Here is an 18,223-nt window from a genome sequence, read left to right as displayed (position 1 = left end):
CCCCAGGTGAGGGCTGGGTGAAGTCTTTGTTTGTGTGTGTGTCTGATCCACCACTGCTCCCAAAAGAAGCGGAGCAAGCGGTACCCACACTTCAAAGAAAGAGTAAATTCCTCAGTTCCTTGGTCCCAAGAGGGAAAGTCTCTGAGTACCGATATGAGTACCGGCTTCTATAAACCCGTACTTCATTGTACCCAATATATGTGGTGGGTTATGGCCATCTTGGACCTGTGTCAATTGAAACGGGCCCTTTTTCTTGTGTCAAGGGTACGAAGTATCAGTACAAGTCCTACCCTTCGAGTGCTCTATAGCCAGTTGGATCTTCAGGTCAACTGGGAGAGAGTAATCTGCCGGGTAGCAGACCTCTAGGCTGGGTCCATATGCTGTGATCCCTACGGCGATCCCATATGTGTATTCTTCCAAGGCATGGCTCCCTGCGTAAAGCCCGTGTCTTCCCTTGGCAGAGCCTGCTCTGCCGTCACTGTCCGGTTGAGTTTCCCCCCTGTCATAGGCTGGAGCCACCCCAGTGACATTCCATATGTTGTACTGCCCAGTCATCCGCCCAGTTCATATGTGTATTCTCTACATGTTACCTCCCTTCGGGCAGGATGTGTCTTCCGCAGCGTCCCTTCCTTCCTTGTACAGGGAACACTTTCCCAGTGGTCCTGCAGGAACAGCAGTGACTTCCCTTGCCTAAGCCCTGTCCCTTCCTGCCTTAAATTGTGGGGGGATCTGTGGGCTTTTGTCTAGGAACTGGAAGGTGGTAGCTTTAGTGGCGTGTTCAATGGTTATCCCCATTCAGTCGACGTCGACTACGTCTGACGTCCTCGACTGAAAGGGTACGTCCTGGTTGCGTATGCAACCCACCGCTCCCTGAAGGAGGGAACGGAGGACGTAGTCCCCTTGCCACTACAGCTGGACCACCGCTGACTCCGAGTTACGCTCGGCTCCTCAGCAAAAAAGCAACGAGTGCGTGCATCCACTTCCGTATTTATACCCGCACCGCGGGGGCGGAGTGTGTGATGTCATCACGCACGCCAATTCCATTCCCATTGGCTCGTTCAGTAGTACTCGAAGATAATTGGCTCCCTGGCGTGATCCCCATTCAGTCGACGTCGACTATGTCCTCCATTCCCTCCTTCAGGGAACGGTGGGTTGCATACGCAACCAGGACGTTCACGAAGGCTGACAGATATTTACTTACTCTGGACAGAAGAGGGTTAAACTGGTACAACTGGTAAGTAAAACAGAGAATTATCAGTCTAGCCTTTGACTATCATTCATGCAATCAATGAGGTTTCATGGTTCAGAGGTTTTTCACAAAAAGAAGTTTGTGAACCTGTCTCACTATCTTTTAGAGACACACTTAATGGTATTTTGAATACATTCAATATCGCTTTTTTATCAGATTAAATGGCATACTTTTGACATTTGTTCTTGGCACTCAGGTGTTTAAATGCCAGCAGGTAATTCCTAGACATCATTACTGGAAATGGAGCTTCACAGGAGGAAATATGCTGTCAGCTGCACTGCAATATAAAAATTCAAATCATTTCCATTATGGCTAATAACAAATTAAAGCCAATATTAAAATAAAAATATATATATATTGTAAAAAAAAATTCAAATACATTTTTGGAGTTTTATTTGGAGATTACATTTGACCGTATTATTAACTCATTAGAGTTTTTTAAAGATACTATTATAGTTTGTATTAATATTTTATATAAACACACACACACACACTGCACACACACACACACACACACATATATATATATATATATATATATATTTAAAAATGTAAAAATATATATATATATATATATTTCATTATATTTCAGTTAACGTTTGTTGTTTATTTTATTTTAAGTAACATTTTTATTTTTATTTTAGTTCACTATAGATATACTGTGCATAATATTTACTCTTAATGTGATGCTATGGTTAGTTCTATACATTAGAGTATTATGAAGCACGAAACACAATGAATTAACTCTAGTCTTCCTTACGTCTGAGAATTCACGTCTGGATTATGCATTTATTTTAGTTCAGTATTTTAGTTGTTAAGAAGTTGAGATGCTTTCTATTATCCTAAAATCATACCATTTAGTCCACAATTACGTCTTTTACAAAAAAATCTAACAAAAAAACAACATTTGTTTTGTTGACACATAGGGATGCTTTTAGGTCAGTGCCGCGTTTCCACTGCCGGGCCAGGGCCGGGCCGTGCTAGTGCGTGCCAGGGCCAGTCGCGTTTCCACTGTCACTTCCGGGGCTTGATCGGGGCTTACTCGAGGCCAACGGCCAGGATTTCTGGCCTGTCGAATACCTTGGGCCAAAGCGGGCCAGCTCGGGCTAGAGGAGTGGTTACGAACAGAGGCGGGGATTACCTGAGTCGAGAGACAGGAGCGCCGAATGATTCTGTCAGCATTAAAGACTTTTAAAATAATTTAACTCACTTTCATGTTTTAATGCCTTCTGTTTGTGATCCGATGTGGATTCTGATCACCGTATAAGGTAGAAATATTTACGCGATGCAAAAGAATATGCGCGCTAACCATTACCATAGTAAACGCTTGAAGATACGCATAGTAAAAAAAACATGGTGAACGCTTGAAGAAGTCAGACCAATCATAAAGGCTATCACAATCATGTTTTTATTTGATCTGTCAGTAGCCTACATAGCCTATACTACGTAGCCTAGTCTCTTTATACCGGACTATCTACTTTTTTTCGGGAGCTTCCTGTTTCTCTGACTGAAAATATATCTGTAGCTACTGGGAGTCGAGACTGTGCTAACGCTCCTCAGGTCGTATTTTTGGTGGCATATAACATTATTTGTAGAAATTATCATTGTTTCTAAATGTGATATGTCCTGTAACTACCAATAAACAGAAACAGCCTCGACTGAATAATGTAAGTGTGTCCTCTTTCTTTTGTGAAATAGACCTAACGTTAACGGTCATTTATTTCTGTGTGACTAATGTGCAATTTTGACATAAATTAATTCATTATGATCAATGTATCACTTTTTATTGTAAACCTGTGGTAAAACAGCGATGCTTGGGTTTTAAATATTCAAGTAAACAACAAAAATGCCAGCAAACGGCCGCTTTTATCATGTTTGTTTTGCGATGCACGCTGTTTCCAGTGATTTCTTTCTGATTAGTTTTCTGATAAAACTTCCATTTGTTGGTGAAATGATGGGTTAGTGTGACGTTGTTCCAGAGAGGCGTGTTGCGGGCGTGTTTTAGTGACGCGCTGTGGAGCTTCTGGCCCGACAGTGGAAACGCAGGCCAGGTGCTACTGGCCCGAGGCTATTAGCCCGGCACGGCCCGTTTAAAGCCCTGGCCTAGCACTGGCCCGACAGTGGATGTGCTTGGAAAGGGGTTACAATTAAATTCATATTGGGGATCTCCAATAAAAGCATAGTGCAAAAGTATAAAAGTAATTCCAAAATCATTATTATTATTTTACCCCTTCATTGCAATATTACAGATACTGAAGGTGTTTTTTTGTTTTGTTTTTGCCATGCGCTGAGTGACGTCTGAATTACGTCACGATGTCGGAAGTGAATCCGGACAAATCGAAGGCGCTGAAACCAGAAGATAAAATGAAAACATGAGCACGAAGCTAGCGACCCAACGAGAGAAACTGCGCTTTTCTGTTTCATTAAGGAGCAGGTATTTTATCGCCGTGTCAGAACAGAACGTCTCGACCCTGTCATGTCTGTGTTTGCTGTGTATTTGAAGCAGTCGATGTGTGAAATGATGCATGGCCCTTCAACAAGCTGTTGCAGTATGTGCAGAACTCTAGTGATGTTCTGTTTAGTAAACGAACATGATAGTTAGTTTCAGGGGGAAACAATGCATGCAATTACTTATTTGTGATAACAGTCTAAACTGGGCAATAATCAGGCTTTAATCTGTTTCTAATGCTCTGCTGATCCATTGCATTCAAGCACTGTGTTACGAGCTAATTAAAGGTGTTTTACATTTACGAAGGTCAGTCAGACAATTTTGACAATAAACTATCACATCCGAGTGCTTAACAAGACAAATACTTCATGATAAAGTGATAGTTTGAGAAAGTGAAGATGCATAGTATCAATTACCATGATACATATAGTTATATATGTCCAAAAACACACAAGGAACTGATTGTTTAAAAAAAAAAAAAGTACTGAGTAGTTTAGTTGTTTAGTGACTCGCTAAAATGACCATATAACACTAGATATTGTCCTGCATTTATGTGGATTTTGATTATATGTAGTGATTTAATGATATACTAGATGGGCCAATTAATTGTATCTGCCTATTTTGAGATTATTAGAGATTAGGCACATCGTTTCAAATTATGCAGACAGCCTTGTTAATTTTGTTTTGATTTAAATTGTCAATTGTGAGTAAATTGTATGTAAAAAAAAACAAGTGATTCATTTTAGCAGTGATCATTAATATGCATTATACTGTATCTGCATTCTATTGACAATCATCCGTTATTGTTTTCTTTGGAAATAAAACATTCGGTTGTAACTAGTAATAACTAATGTGTGCGTTAAGTCAGTTGCACACTACAAGACTCAAGCTTCAATTTCAGTTTCATATTTGTTGATCCTGGAAACAACATTTCAATCAACCAATCAAATTGAATTAGTTAATAGTTTATGTCAAGTTTAGGCTTACAACCAGGGTTAGGTGCTTCTACATCTAACACTGATGTAGAAGCCTGTCACCTGTCATTTCCCTCTGATTTTAGGGATACGTTATGGGTAGGGTTAGGACTACATTTTTGGAAGGAAAGTTGTTCCAGGATCAATAAAATATGTTGACTCAGCAACACATCTTAGTAGGCAAAATCACATTGACCGTTCACTGACTCGATTAGATAATGTTCTTTTTAAGTTATTTTTATGTCGCCTCAGAAAAACCTCCATGCAATGTTTTAGGAACATTATTTTATGGTTGTAAATAATACAACCTAAACATTTTTTTGACCTTTATTATTGTGTTCCCAAAAATAACCAAATGGGAACCAAATACTCGGGTCATGGGAATGTGCCGTGTTTACTGGGGAATCACTTTTTTCTCTTCGGATCGTTTTATTGTTGTTCAGGTTTAGTAGAGTAGCCCAGCTGACCTGACCAACAAAGCAACAAAGCAAAGGTAAAGTTGATAGTCATAACAAGCTCTCTCAATACATAAAACTCTGCAGTAGGTAACTTAAATCCTGTCTTTGTGCAGTCATCTGTTTGTATACTTCAGTATAATCGTGTCTTGTGTTTAGCTGTCTGGTCACTATTATGCTGTCTTTGTTACTGAAACCTCTGATCTATTAGAAGAGTATTGACTCAGGTTTTTGCTGTCCAGACACACCTTGAGCTGCTCTGAGCGGTTCGCTTATAATGGACATTATGCCACATACTCTTGGTCATTATTAATAATTCATTGCCATGCAAAGGTAATAATGGCACAGTGATTCAAATGAGAGGATGAACTGTTATATCTGTAAAGATGACAGAATTATGAGTTTATTTAAGCCCGGCTTGTGAAGTACACACAGACTACAAGTGATGGGTCAAAGGTGCAACTGGGCTAGTATATAGCCTACAAGTTAACAACTTAGAAAAATAAAACTTAAAGACAGTACTTTTGTTTTTTATGTAGGCCGTGCACATTCAAGGCATGAATGTTGATTAATCTCAAAATCGTAATTGCCTAAAATTTGCCTGAAATATTCTGTTAGATTCTTAAATGCTGTTATTTTTCACAAAAATTCAATACATGGATCTATGTGTAATTATGTACATTGATCTGTACAATTTAAATCACACATATTTGGCATTATGTAATCACACATATTTGGCATTATGCAAATCAAGTGAACCTAGACTGTTTTGCATTCAGAAGGAATCTCCCTAGTTGGGAATCTCAGTTCAGTTTTCAAAATATCTGTCATCAAGGGGCTTTTTACACGACACAGTTTTCAACTAAAAGTGAAAATCTTCTCGTGTTTTGGCTGCTCATTTACATAGCAACAGCGTTTTGAGGGCCTGAAAACGCAAACTTTTGAAAGCGGGTTTCAAAGTGAAACATTTTTAAAACGACAAAAATGTGAATTTGTGAAAATGGTGATGTCATACGCATGTCTATAGGCAAGTTCTTTACAATGTGACATCGGCAACTAACTACTGGCCTGGCAGCAGAAAGCAGTGTTTTTAGTCGTTTTCGTGGATCCGTGTTAACAGGGATCGCTTTGACAACATTGTCGTCTGTATGCGAAGGAAAAACTTTTTTAGTACATCCTTGTCGTGCAAACATACCCTTACTCACCCTCATTTCAAATCGGTATGCTTTTCTTTCTTCTGAGGAACACAAAAGAAGATATTTTGAAAATCAATGAGGTCTAAATCATTTTGGACCCCATTGACTTTCATTGTTTTTGAAAACAAAAAACATTTTCCACTCATTCATTTACCACAACAATTTTTTCCACAAATGAAAAGTTGAATGACATGAGGGTGAATGTTATTTTTTTCATTCTTAGCTTGTTTTTATAAGCTTTGTAACCTTGTTTTTTTTCTTTTTCATTTTTGAGTCAGTCAGGATTCTTTTCTGTGATAATAGAAAGCGTGTTACAGATTAGCTCGTATTGGACCCATAACATTCCTTTAAATAAATGCAAATTTTATTTGCAAATTGAAATTAGGGTATTCAACGAACCAACCAAACACTTTTTCTTATGCACACGTTTCACACACTTTGTACTTTCCATGCCACCAAATCTCATTCAAATCACTCGGTCACATGGGCCAAATGATTACTTAATTATAACTACATGTTGTTGCTGTGCTGACAGTCCACTTGTGAATGTAACTTCAAACCTCATTATGGATATACCTGCTGTAACCATACATTACTGACTTACTGGTGGACCTCACTAATCAGTAATAAACTTGTTAAACGACTTTTCCCATCTCTACTAGTTAGTAGAAAATCTAAAAACATTCAAACAAAGAGTAACCCTGCCCTTTCACGAGGGTGTGTTTCATGAATAGCCTCATGGACAGTGGCTGGTGATGGCAGAGTCCGCAGAAATGCAGAACTTGAAGGGTTTACTCTGTTGAGGTTCATTTTAACCCATCATTAGCAGGACAAAACTACCAAAATGTTAGTTATTGAGCAAACGCAAAACAGACAGCCAGACTTCCGTGATGGTGAGTGTTGTGTGCTCATTGTTTCTTTTTTTAATGAATCCTAACCGGTTCTGTATTTGTTGTGGATGCACAATTTGAATTCGTCTTTTATATTCGCTTCAGCCTTCTCTAATCTGTTTTTCGGGCGCAGAATAAGTGTTCTTTTATTACACCCAAAGCTGAGCGAGTGTGATATTTTAAGCAGCTTTGTAATTCAGTGTGCTGAGGCTCACAGTGATGCCGTGGCTAATGATGTCGGTAAATTGAGATTGCGAGCTCTGGTGACTTTATTAATGACTAGGGCTGTCTGTTTTCATTTTAATGTTATTAATTACATATGCGTATTAATTGCATTCATTGAAGTTAATTACTTGTATCATCATTATTTGAAAAGAACAACAAAAAAATCTAATCAAAACAAAATTAAGATAATGTAGGACATTGTATTATTGTGGATGGACAAGTAATGCCTTATTCTCACTGACAGCTATTTTAGAGCATCACAGTAACATGAACGGGATAGTTCACCAACATCATTTACTCACTCTCATGTCAGTCTTGAACTTGTATGACTCCCCCCACAAAATTACGTCAAAAATGCCGGTCAAGACGAGTATCCTAGTAAACATAGTCTGTTATATCATACAATTAGTTGAGAAATAAAACATGTGTAATAGTATATTGGATCCGTGCAGCTCTTAAAGGGACAGCAGCCTAATAAACCTGCTGCTGTCTTTGTTTTAATAACAAAGGTCAAAGAAAAAAAAGAATACAGTACCATTCAGTATAACTTTTAAAATTATTATTATTATTAAATAAATTAAGCAAAATAAGAAATTATTGTAAAACTGCATTGTATAAATAATTAATACAATTAAATAAAATAATAATAATTATTAATAATATTTAATACAAAATAATTTTATTTTACAATACAACTCTAAAGTGTAAATACTAATTTAATGTCTTAATTTCTTTAATTTTAAACTTTAAACCATCAAGATTTATTTTGGTCACATGTTTTTAACATTGGATCCCACTAATATTTATTGTATTAAAACATTTTTTGGATGATTGGACAGAAGGGTGTTTTTTATAGATCAGTTTAGCATAGCTAGTGTGTACAATGTCTGAGGAAATGATTTGTGCTGTTAGGAAATAAAGGTTCAACAAACAGTACAATTGACTTTCAGTTTTATATTTTACTCTCAACAAACTATTTTCTCCACATTTACAAAGGCAGAAGAGAGTAATACAGCAAGTTTGAAGGTCCTCAGACCTCAAATCTAAAAATACAGAACCATACTTACAGCCATATGCCAAATCGAATGCACAATTCTGATGGAAGAATGGAAGATCACATAATTGGAGCAACAAGATGTGTTCCACTAAGTATATGCAGTTAATTATTTCATACAGTGCACTGTATTTTTTTTTTTCAGACTTTTACATTTACATTTACATTTATTCATTTAGCTGACGCTTTTATCCAAAGCGACTTACAATTGCTATATATGTCAGAGGTCGCACGCCTCTGGAGCAACTAGGGGTTAAGTGTCTTGCTCAGGGACACATTGGTGTCTCACAGTGGATTCGAACCCGGGTCTCTCACACCAAAGGCATGTGTCTTATCCACTGCGCCATCACCACCCCACTTTTCTTAGTAATGGTCATAAATCCCAGGGTGACTCTTCTCTTCATGGAGAACATTACACCTGCATGCAACATCAAGCTTAAACTTATTTAAACTTGCATATCAAATACACACATCAAATATCATCATATTAATAAATCATAAAAAGCATAACATGAATGAATGCACTGAATTAAGTAGACTATGATTACATTACAAGAAGGGGATTGTAAATACACATCTTATGTACACTTAAAGTCAGCATTAATACAAGTTTGCATAATGCTACTTTTTTGTGACATGTCTGAGTGAAACGGGGAAAAAAACACGTAGGGAACAAATTGATTTTACCCATGGGTTGTTAATTGAGTTGTGAAAAGTGAGAATTGCATATCATGTGGATCATGTGACACTGAAGGCAATAGAGTTATCTTAAAGAAAATAGCTTTTACATTTTAAAATACATTACAATAAATACAAATGTGTGAAATCATATCAGTATTTCCAAATATTACTGTTATAAATAGGATTAATATTGATTTCACATTGAATTTAAGCTCTTACAGTTGTAATCAAAATGATTCAGCCCCCATTGCAAATAAGCTTTATTGGCGACATTTACAGACTGTCAGCTGCTTGCAATGAACAAATCTAACTAAAGTAATTGAAATAGCTCAACACAACAAATGTTTCAAGTGGTTTCCCCAAATTCAACTGAAAATGCAACTGACTCTTGCAGTCTCAAAATTATTCACCTGAATCCCTCACAACAGCACAAATTTGCAAAACAGGTGTTGTCTCAAGTACACCCATGCAACTAATCAAGGGATTCATTAGTTGCGCCAGGTGTGCTTGAGCTAGAACACATGAAATATCTGAACTGGCTGGGTTTGTTGAGTGTCACGTTTGACTCTATGTAAGAAATATTGCTAAGTCAAAAGAATGATCCAAAAAGTTAAGAGAAGATTTCATCACCCTTCATAAACAAGGAACAGGATACAAAAAGATAGCGAAGGCACTAAATGTTCCTAGAGACACAGTTGGAAGCATAGTTCACAAGTTCTAAGTTAAAGGAACATTGGTTTCACTACCTGGACTAGGCAGAATAATAAGCTATCAACAGCTGAAACCAGATTTATGAGAAGGCAGGTTCAGACAAACCCTAGAGTGACTGCAAAAGACCTGCAGCAAAACTTGGTGGCGACAGGTACTGAGGTTTCAGCTTGCATAGTAAGGCGCGTAATAAACGCATGCGGTGTCCATGTCAGAACTCAAAGACGTACACCACTACTGACCCAAAAGCACAAGAAAGTGCTCAAAATCATATAAATAAGCCAAAGAAGTTTTTGGATTCTGGTCTGTGAAACATTTTTTTTTTTTTACTGAACACAATATTGCTGTTTTTGCTGTATTATGGATCAAATAAATACAGAAGAGACTTTTTTTTAAAACCGATCTTACCGATCTAAAACTTTTGAACGGTAGTGTATATTATTACTTGGATCACTGTCAATACTGAAATCGTATATCATTTATTTATCGTTGTTATCCAGTTTATTTAGCCTATAATGCCTCCCCTATATGTGACTATTACTGTGTTTTGTTCTAAATATATGTGTGTTTAGGTGGTGAGGGGGCGATGACCAAGGAGGATGTGCTGAGGGAGTCTTCAGAGGGAGACTCGGTCCTGCGGCGGTACAGTATTATTACCCATAACTCTGAGCGACCGGTGATCCATCAGGTGGCATCAGCGCCCATGCCTTCAGACTGCGGTGAGCCTGTGGGTCTGTACACGTCGTCAAGTTTCAGATATTCTTTCACTTTCAGTTAAACGTTTAGCTTCTGTGAGAATGCTCTAATGCAAGCTTTTAAGTAGGTCACACAAAAATGCTGACACTCAAGTTATTTTTCACATCAAATTCCGCCCGCGGCTGTACAGAGATGGATTTTCGGGGGGGTTTTTTTTGGTCGTAAGGCTTTCTGGCCAATAAACAAACAACTTATTTAGCTGTTTTGTGAAGTGTAGCTTTATTTATGGAGTACATTTTTAGACCCTAAATTGTGGACACTGCTTAAGCTGCTGTAAAGCTGAAGTATTGACAAGGTCACAGAAATTCTTTTCCAATTTTCTGCCTGTCAGCACTGATACATCATTCTCTCTCTGTACTCGTTTCTTATTCACTCTCACACTTCACTTTAATTCACTTCAAACTGAGCTGTTTAACTGAATTTGAGTGATCGGGGCTCTGGCTCAGCATGGATAAATCGAGATGAATAGGTTTAAATGATTTATATATTGACTCATGCAAATGTTTAGTTTGATTGAACCGTTCTGTTTTGCAGAGTTCTCGTTCTTTGACCTGAATGATCCTCTGTGTCGGGAGGTTCTGTTGGATCCTCGGACCACTGTGCCCGAGCTCTTCGCTGTTCTCAGGCAGTGGGTTCCCCAAGTCCAGCAGAATATCAGTGTCATTGGCAACGAGGTCAGAATCTCAAACTTGTGGTCTTTAAAGACAATGTGAGACATAATGTAGCCCGTCTCGATAATTATTGTATCGACTTTTCACATGATATACTGTATCTATGGAAGCTTGTTTCCGCCACAGAATGAAAAATAAAAAAGGTAATTGTGACTTTATTTCTCACAATGGCGAGTTTACATCTCAGAATTGCGTGATATAAAGTCAGAATTGTGAGAAATAAACTCGATATTCTGATTTTTTTTTCAGAATTGCATGTTTATATGTTGCAAGTCTGACTTTATAAACACACAATTGGGAGATTTAAAGTCATAATTGTATGATATAAAGTCGCCATTGCGAGAAAAAAGTATCTTTATAATTTTCAGAATTGCGAGATGTAAACTTGTAATTGTAAGATAAAAAGTCGCAATTATCTTTTAAAATGTTTTATTCTGTGGCGGAAACAAGCTTCCAAATATATCCCCCTGAATACCAGGAAAAAAGGTTTGTGAATTTCGTTTTTTTTTTTTTTTTGACCATAAGAAACATATGAAGAAACATTTTTGTTTTTTAAGATATTTTATTCATATTTTATGCTATATCCTCTGTACACCAGGACTACTACTTATTAAAAAATATATATATACAGTATAATACGTACAGGCAAAAACAATATTTCACACTTTAGTTTAGGGTCCAGTTCTAACTTTTAACTAACTATTAACTATGACTTTTGCCTCAGTAAACTCCTTATTACTGCTTATTAATAGGTAGTAACTGTAGTTGTTAAGTTTAGGTCATACCTGTCAACACTCCAGTTTTTCCCGGGTTTCTCCAGTTTTTTAGCCCTATCTCCCGGACCCCTCCCGGTTTGTTATTTCTTCCGGGAAACTCCCGTAATTTGCATTGCCCAAACTCCTTTATGAATAATCGGACCAATATATTTGTCTAATGTTGACCAGTTGCAAGATCTTGTATTAAATGCATTATATTCACACAATCAACACACCATATACAATTTCAACCCTTTTGTCATCTCAACCTGGCAACCTATAACCCAGTTGCACAGTCGCGGAAAGCTTAACCCAAAAGCTATGACAGCTATGGTTTAGGTATTGGGTAGGATTAAGAGATGTAGAATATGGTCATGCAGAATAATGCTTTAAAATGTGCTTTATAAGTACCAATAAACAGCCAACATCCTATGCTAATAAGCAACTAGTTAATAGTGAGAATTGCACCCTAAACTAAAGTGTTACCATAAATACTGTAACAAATGTCTTGCTCATTGTTAGGTAATATGTTAATAAATGAGACCTTATTGTAAAGTGTTACTAAATAAACCGAAAGGTCATTTCGGTATTTTTCGGTAGCTCATTTTCATGCATTTAAACTTGATATACTAGATTTCCAGGATCATCAAATGTGTTGCAGTGAGTTTTTGTGGCATATAGTGGTTTAGAAGAAAATCAAATCAAATGTCCCTTTTACACCAGGGCACCTTTAGCCTAGTGTGCCCTACTCTAATAAGCATTCAACAAACATAAACACTGTACATACATAGACACAGCAATGTTTGTGCCCTAAAAATGCCTATATAAGCGGGTTTTAGGTCAGAAACCCTGCAAACTAGGTTTTGGACCGAACAAAAGACTATACATGACATGTACGAATTTAATTGGTGTTTTTATTTTTCCTTAAAATGTTTAAAAGGCAATGAATGTAATTACATTTCAGTGAAAGATTGTGAAAGTAAACTTATTCTTCTTCTTTCGAAAATAACAAGGACAGGGACATTTATTCAACTAAACAGTCAATTTTAATTTCACGTTTTCTTGCATCTGTCATAAAACACACTCACACATACCCCACCCCCCCCCCCCCCCCCCCCCCGTTGTGCGTTTAGTGTCAGGCTTTGTGAACTGCAACATTATCTTTCTAGACAAGTGTGTGTCTCTGTCAGCATGTAATCTTTAGCTGGATGTCCTTGCTCTGTATCCATTCACGTGAGATTTGCTTTGCTCTGTAGATTCTGAAGAGAGGCTGTGGTGTCAATGACAGAGATGGTCTTACTGACATGACTTTGCTTCACTACTGCTGCAAGGCAGGAGCTCCTGGAATAGGTGAGCGTGTATTCCTATGCTCACGATTGAAAATAAATCTCTTTGATTAACATGTCTGTGATCTGAAGGACAGATCATTATTCGAGCACTAGTGAAAAGAAAAAGGAACATGTCATCTGATTGCAGGCGACGCTGAGAGCGCGTCCAGTCTGGCCCGTCAGCTGTTGTCACTGGGAGCCGAGCCGTCCTTACGCAGCCGTTGGACCAACATGAACGCTCTCCACTACGCCGCGTATTTCGACGTCCCTCCTCTCATCCGAGTGGTTCTGCAGGCGTCACAGCCGGGAGGTGAGGAGAGATAATGGAAAAAACAGTGGGAATCGAAATCTCCATTTGAGTCCCTTGGCAAGCGCGTGTGTGTGATGATGATGATGCCTGTATGTGGTGTGTTGGGTTTCAGAGGTGGATGCGACCTGCAGTGATTTTGACTTCGGCACTGCTCTACACATCGCTGCCTCGAACCTGTGCATCTCTGCGGTGAAGTGTCTGCTGGAGCTGGGAGCCAACCCCGCTTTTAGGGTTTGTGATTTTCGGTTACAGCTTCTAACAAAGCAAACTGCGTTCTTTGTTAGTTTTTTAAGTTTTTATTGTTATTGTAGCTCTCATGCTCACTATGCAGGAGAGTCGTGTCTGCAACGGAAGTCTGTGTCCAAACTGGTCTACGTCATGCCCGGTTAACTTTCCCTGCCCTTTACTATCTACTCTTTATACTGTAGCATAAATAATTCAATATTTAAAGGTGATTGTATATTTTCTGATAATAATGATTGCATTTGAAACAAAACTAATATGTATATATAACTTATAACAGTAGCATTTGTACTAGTACATGGTTTTAAAAATGTGCGTCACATTTTTTAATATTAATAATACACATTATTATATATTATTAATAAGGCCTTTAAACACATGCTTAAAAAGGTATTATGTTTCATTTAGCAAGTGTAACGAATGAATCCACTGGAGGCAAGCTGGTAGAGAACCCAAATGCAACTTTACTTCAAAACATAATCAAACATAAAACAAGGGCATGGCAAGGCATGAAACTCAGAACTCAAACCAAGAACCTGGACAAACAGTCAATACTAGACAAAGACACACAGGGCAAACATGAGGGCTTAAGGCGAGACACGGCAGGCAAAAACATTGTTTTTTTTTCACTGGTCACTTTTGAGATTTTGGGATATTTGTCTTCAATACCATGTCTACTTTCAGACTTGTGGTGGAAAAAAGTCCAAAATACACATTTAGGTCTTTATTTTACTACACTTTGTCTGTTTGCATCTGTAGATTTCTCATAAATTCATCAAAAGTTGGCGATATAAATCATCCCGCTGCTCCGCGATCGCTGTCTGCACCCTGTCATCACACACACCGTTAGAAAGCTCTCTCTCTCCTGTACAATGCTGTCGGATCCAAATATGGTCATTTCCTTTTTATCAGCAACCAATCGTGATAGTAAAAGGGGGGATTTAACTCTAAATGCGCAATCTCATTGGCTGATGCTAAATCTTTAAAGCCCGTTTTCTCAAAATGACTTTTCTCTCACACTCCCAAGTCCAAAATCTCCACTTCAGTAGCACCTGTATACACCAAACTTTCCAGTCGTGTACCTAGTTATATTATGAAGACATTTACTGAGGGATTTGTAAATATATTATTCCTAGCCTGATTTATATAACAATTTTTTTCCAAAAAACATGGCGAAAATCTTTTTTTTTTTTTTATGGCTATTGACAGTATATTCTGATCTACAGAATAACAAACGTAGATATCCATAAATCCCTCTGTAATTTTTTCCCCATCTAATATGTGAACAAAAAGAATTTTGAACCTGGCTTTATCCAATAGTCAGATTTTTTAAATATATGCAAATTAGCGCATATTTAATTAGATAATGCCTAACAGAAAACTTGTAATACATTTTTTTTTTCTCATCTTAATGTAGGTAATCAACTGGGGAAGTTTCATGGTGATATCTGCTAGTTAAAAAAATTACCCTATTCATAGTGTCTCGCCTTAAATACACACACTAATTACAAGACAAGGAACACCTGTGAACAATGATCAGACGATTAAAGGAACACGCCGACTTTTTGGGACTTTAGCTTATTCACTGTATCCCCCAGAGTTAGATAAGTCCATACATACCCTTTTCATCTCTGTGCGTACTGTAACTCTGTCTGACGCACCCACCGCTAGCCTAGCTTAGCACAAAGACTGGAAGTAAATGGCTACAGCTAGCATACTGCTCCTAATACGTGACAAAATGACACCACAAGAACATACTGTGACTATACAAATCACAACATATAAATAGGAAAATGTTGGCGTTATTTTGTCACGTATTAGGAGCAGTATGCTAGCTGTAGCCATTTACTTCCAGTCTTTGTGCTAAGCTAGGCTAGCGGTGGGTGCGTCAGACAGAGTTACAGCACGCACGTGTTGGCGTGTTCCTTTAACAAATGAAGAGACCCATGGCAGGATCACATGACAATCAGGGAATCATGTACAAGAAACAAAACCCAAACCGTGACAGCAAGCCTGTAACAATCTAGATCATAGACCATTTACAGCCAATACAGGTAATTTACTAAGGAAATATATGGTTTTCAAAATTGTTTAACATTTATAGCACCATCTATGGTTAATAATTTAATATTTAATGGTTAATAATTTTATAATAATGGTTATATTTGGTAATAGATTTATTATTATTGTTGTTATTATTATTATTATACATGGTTTTAAATGTGCATCATCACAGTGTGGGGAAGTAGATACCATTTTTAGAATAATAATATATTTTATAATAACAGGCTATATTTTGAAGAAGAAATAAATATAAACTTTTATAAAATATTTATTTTTATTCTAAAAATTGTATGTACTTCCTTGCACTATGATGCACATTTTAAAACCATGAATAATAATGATAATAACTATTATTTATTACATTATTTAAAAGTGATTGTGTGTTTTCTGTTAACAGTGATTGTATTTAATAACAAATAAAAATGTAAGTAGTAGTAGTAGTACTACATGATTTTATAAATGTGAATCACATTTTTAATAATAATAACTCAAAATGGTATCTACTTCCTTGCATTATGATGCACATTTTAAAACCATGCATAATAATAATACATGTATTATTACATATATACATTATTATTAAATTTTAAATTATTATTATTAGTTGAAGTAGTATACATTGTTTTTAAATGTGTATCATAGTGTGAGGAAGTAGATACCACATTTGTAATAGTATATTTTATAAAAGATTATATTATATTTTTGTAATATATTTCTACATAAAAACATTACTACTTATAATAATAATAATAATAATTGTTATTATTATAACATGTTAATATATATATATATATATATATATTTTTTTTTAAATGTGTATCTTTTAAGAGTGTGTGTCATAGTCTGCATTGTTCCCTTAGACAGACAGACGGACGGACAGACAGACAGACAGACAGCTTTATCATTTCCCTTTCAGTTTGTCCCATCAGCACAGCAGTGAATTAGCCATGCTCATTTCTCTCCCTGAACTCATTTTAAACTCACGGAGCGTCACTGCCAGGGGTCATTCTCCTCACAAACAGCAGATGTCACTGAATAATTGATATTATTTAAACTTTTGTAAAATGCATGCATTCCATTTCAGCAGGCCTTTTAGTTGGGTGTTAGTCAGAGCGGTGTGTTTGCATGTAAAGGGTTTATCAGCGCAGCTGCCAGCACATAAAACAGGAACTGGGCGAGATGCTCGACTTTCACTGTGTTTTTCCTCTCTGTTGTGAGGCAGCCAGAGTTTCCCATCCTTCATTTTTTACCCCGTGTTATCTCTGCCAGTAGTGCGGCTTGTCTGTTGCCAGTCTGGGCATCTGTCCATTTATCGTCAGTCAGGAGATGTTTTTTTTGCTCGGTTTTTGTTCTTCACCCGGCACCCTAATAGAGATATCATCAGTGTGTGAAACAAACATCAAATCATCTGATAACGTTGTAACAACAGGCTTGGCAGGCTTTCGTGTCAGTGGAGAACGCTCTGGAGTAGCTGAGGTTTAGGCATAAAAATATGCCTTGTTGCCAAGCAACAACACTGATAATAGGTAGAATATGTGGGGAAGGAGTTTGGGTAATAGCAAACTATTGTTGCTCATTGTTTTTAAGCACACTGTCACCCAATTACACCTGTTTTGCTTTGCCATCGCTGGACAAAAACTTTTTTTATATTGCTCAATGTGACAATTTCGAATAGTGTTTGGATTTAGTTTTTTCGTCCCTTGTCTCTTGTGTTATTATTTCAGACCCCTGCTAGTGGAGTTTTATTACCATCTCAGTGAGTCATCCTTCATCTGACAGACATGAAGCTGTTCATCGTTATGATGCTGAAACGGAGTAGCGGATCTTTCTGCGGGTGCTTTTGTTAACCACTAGGGTGCAGTCTTATGTAGTGAAAATGAGGTTCACTATTAAGGGAGCACTGAAATGGACTGAACCTTTTTTTTAAGGCAACGTGTCAGCTTCAGTTTCAGGAAATATAATTGTTTTATTTGCTCTCTGATACCAGAGGAGCATAATCAAATATCACCTTTGAATAATTGTGGAAATTCCTGCATTACATAAGCAGTGATCGAGGCAATGAGCCGTTTCACACTAATTCTGTTGAAAAAAAAAGAAGGTTTTAAATAAAACCGACTGTATTTTCCAGCTTGCTGTGGTCATGTCAACGCTGAGCTGAACTTCATCTTCTGAGCATCATCATTAGCAAACCGCTCAGGCCTGCCCAACAGAAGAT

General features: G+C 37.2%; 1 protein-coding gene across 2 annotated transcripts in view; it reads left to right on the top strand.

Moving 5' to 3' along the window:
• Window positions 1-3,545: 3,545 nt before the first annotated feature.
• The window catches only part of zgc:103755 (uncharacterized protein LOC449988 homolog), a 52,569-nt gene continuing 37,891 nt past the window's right edge, over window positions 3,546-18,223 (top strand). For both annotated transcript variants that reach the window (XM_056255078.1, XM_056255077.1), the window contains exons 1-6: window positions 3,546-3,683; window positions 10,454-10,600; window positions 11,172-11,311; window positions 13,320-13,413; window positions 13,540-13,701; window positions 13,814-13,932. In XM_056255078.1, the coding sequence (XP_056111053.1) occupies window positions 10,468-10,600; window positions 11,172-11,311; window positions 13,320-13,413; window positions 13,540-13,701; window positions 13,814-13,932 (648 nt within the window). In that variant the 5' untranslated portion in view covers window positions 3,546-3,683; window positions 10,454-10,467. The remainder of the gene's footprint in view (window positions 3,684-10,453; window positions 10,601-11,171; window positions 11,312-13,319; window positions 13,414-13,539; window positions 13,702-13,813; window positions 13,933-18,223) is intronic.

The sequence above is a fragment of the Rhinichthys klamathensis genome, unplaced genomic scaffold (genome assembly GCF_029890125.1).
Source record: "Rhinichthys klamathensis goyatoka isolate OS25496 unplaced genomic scaffold, OSU_Roscu_1.1 h1tg000117l_1, whole genome shotgun sequence".
Lineage (NCBI taxonomy): Eukaryota > Metazoa > Chordata > Actinopteri > Cypriniformes > Leuciscidae > Rhinichthys > Rhinichthys klamathensis.
Note: the sequence above shows the minus strand (reverse complement) of the source record. Positions and strands in the feature narration are given on the sequence as shown.